The sequence below is a fragment of the Eimeria mitis genome, genomic scaffold (assembly GCF_000499745.2).
Source record: "Eimeria mitis Houghton genomic scaffold, Emh_scaff4166, whole genome shotgun sequence".
Classification (NCBI taxonomy): Eukaryota; Apicomplexa; class Conoidasida; order Eucoccidiorida; family Eimeriidae; genus Eimeria; species Eimeria mitis.
In genome coordinates this window covers 4272-5234 of record NW_013572494.1, presented here as the reverse complement: position 1 = coordinate 5234, position 963 = coordinate 4272, and the positions used below count along the sequence as shown (strand labels likewise).

The 963-nt window shown below is 41.3% G+C and overlaps 1 protein-coding gene across 1 annotated transcript in view; it reads left to right on the top strand.

Annotated features, from left to right (window-relative positions):
• Positions 1-381: 381 nt before the first annotated feature.
• Positions 382-963, top strand: part of EMH_0073030 (uncharacterized protein) — a gene marked incomplete at both ends in the record, with an annotated part of 2296 nt that continues 1714 nt past the window's right edge. Inside the window, 2 exons of the mRNA XM_013499277.1 lie at positions 382-391; positions 499-590. Of these exons, the coding sequence (XP_013354731.1) occupies positions 382-391; positions 499-590 (102 nt within the window). The remainder of the gene's footprint in view (positions 392-498; positions 591-963) is intronic.

Below are 963 nucleotides of genomic sequence, written 5' to 3'. Positions count from 1 at the left end.
TTCTCTTCTTTTTCTTTTTTTTTCTTTTTTTGCTTTGTCTCCTCTCTATCTCTTCTCTGTCTCCTTTTTGTTTCTGTCTCCTTTTTGTCTCTTCTTTATATCTGTCTCCTCTTTCTTCTTTCCTCTTGTCTCCTCTTTCTTCTTTCTCTTTGTCTCCTCTTTGTCTCTGTGTTTTATCTTTCTCTTCTTTCTCTTTGTCTTCTCCCTGTCTCCTTTCTCTCTCTCTCTGTTTTTTATTTGTCTCTTCTTTATCTCTGTCTCCTCTTTGTCTCCGCTTTCTGTTTGTCTCCTTCTGTCTTTGTATTTTGTTCCCTTTCCAGTCTCCTGTCTCCTGTCTCTTTTTATTATTTTGTTTTTGTCTTTGCTTTTTTCTGTCGCTGCATGTGCATGCGTCTGTCTCCTTTCTTTTAATTCTATCTATTTACATTTGTTTTCATTTATATTTATATTTATTTTATTTATATTTATTTTTATTTATTTATTTATTTTTATATGCAGACGGAGCTGTGTCAGCTGTGGTTGGCGGGCAGTTGTCCTTCTCGGGAAGTTTGTCGCCACGCCCACGGCGTTCAGGAGTTGAGGCCCAAAACGTGAGCTTATTCTTAGCTAGCTAGCTAGCTAGCTAGCTAGCTAGCTAGCNTCAGGAGTTGAGGCCCAAAACGTGAGCTTATTCTTAGCTAGCTAGCTAGCTAGCTAGCTAGCTAGCTAGCTGGCTAGCCAGCTAGATACATCTTCAGCTAGCTAGCTAGCTAGCTACCTACTTAACTACCTAGGTAGTTAGGTAGCTGGCTAACTAGCTAGCTAGCTAGCTATCTAGCTAGCTAGCTACGTACCTACCTGCTTAGGTCGCTAGCTAGCTAGCTAGCTAGCTAGCTAAGTAGCTAGCTGAAGAGGTAGCTGCAAGCAACTAGCTGTTGACAGCCAGGGAATGCATCAGGCGAGAAGAATCAAGCGTCGGGTGTA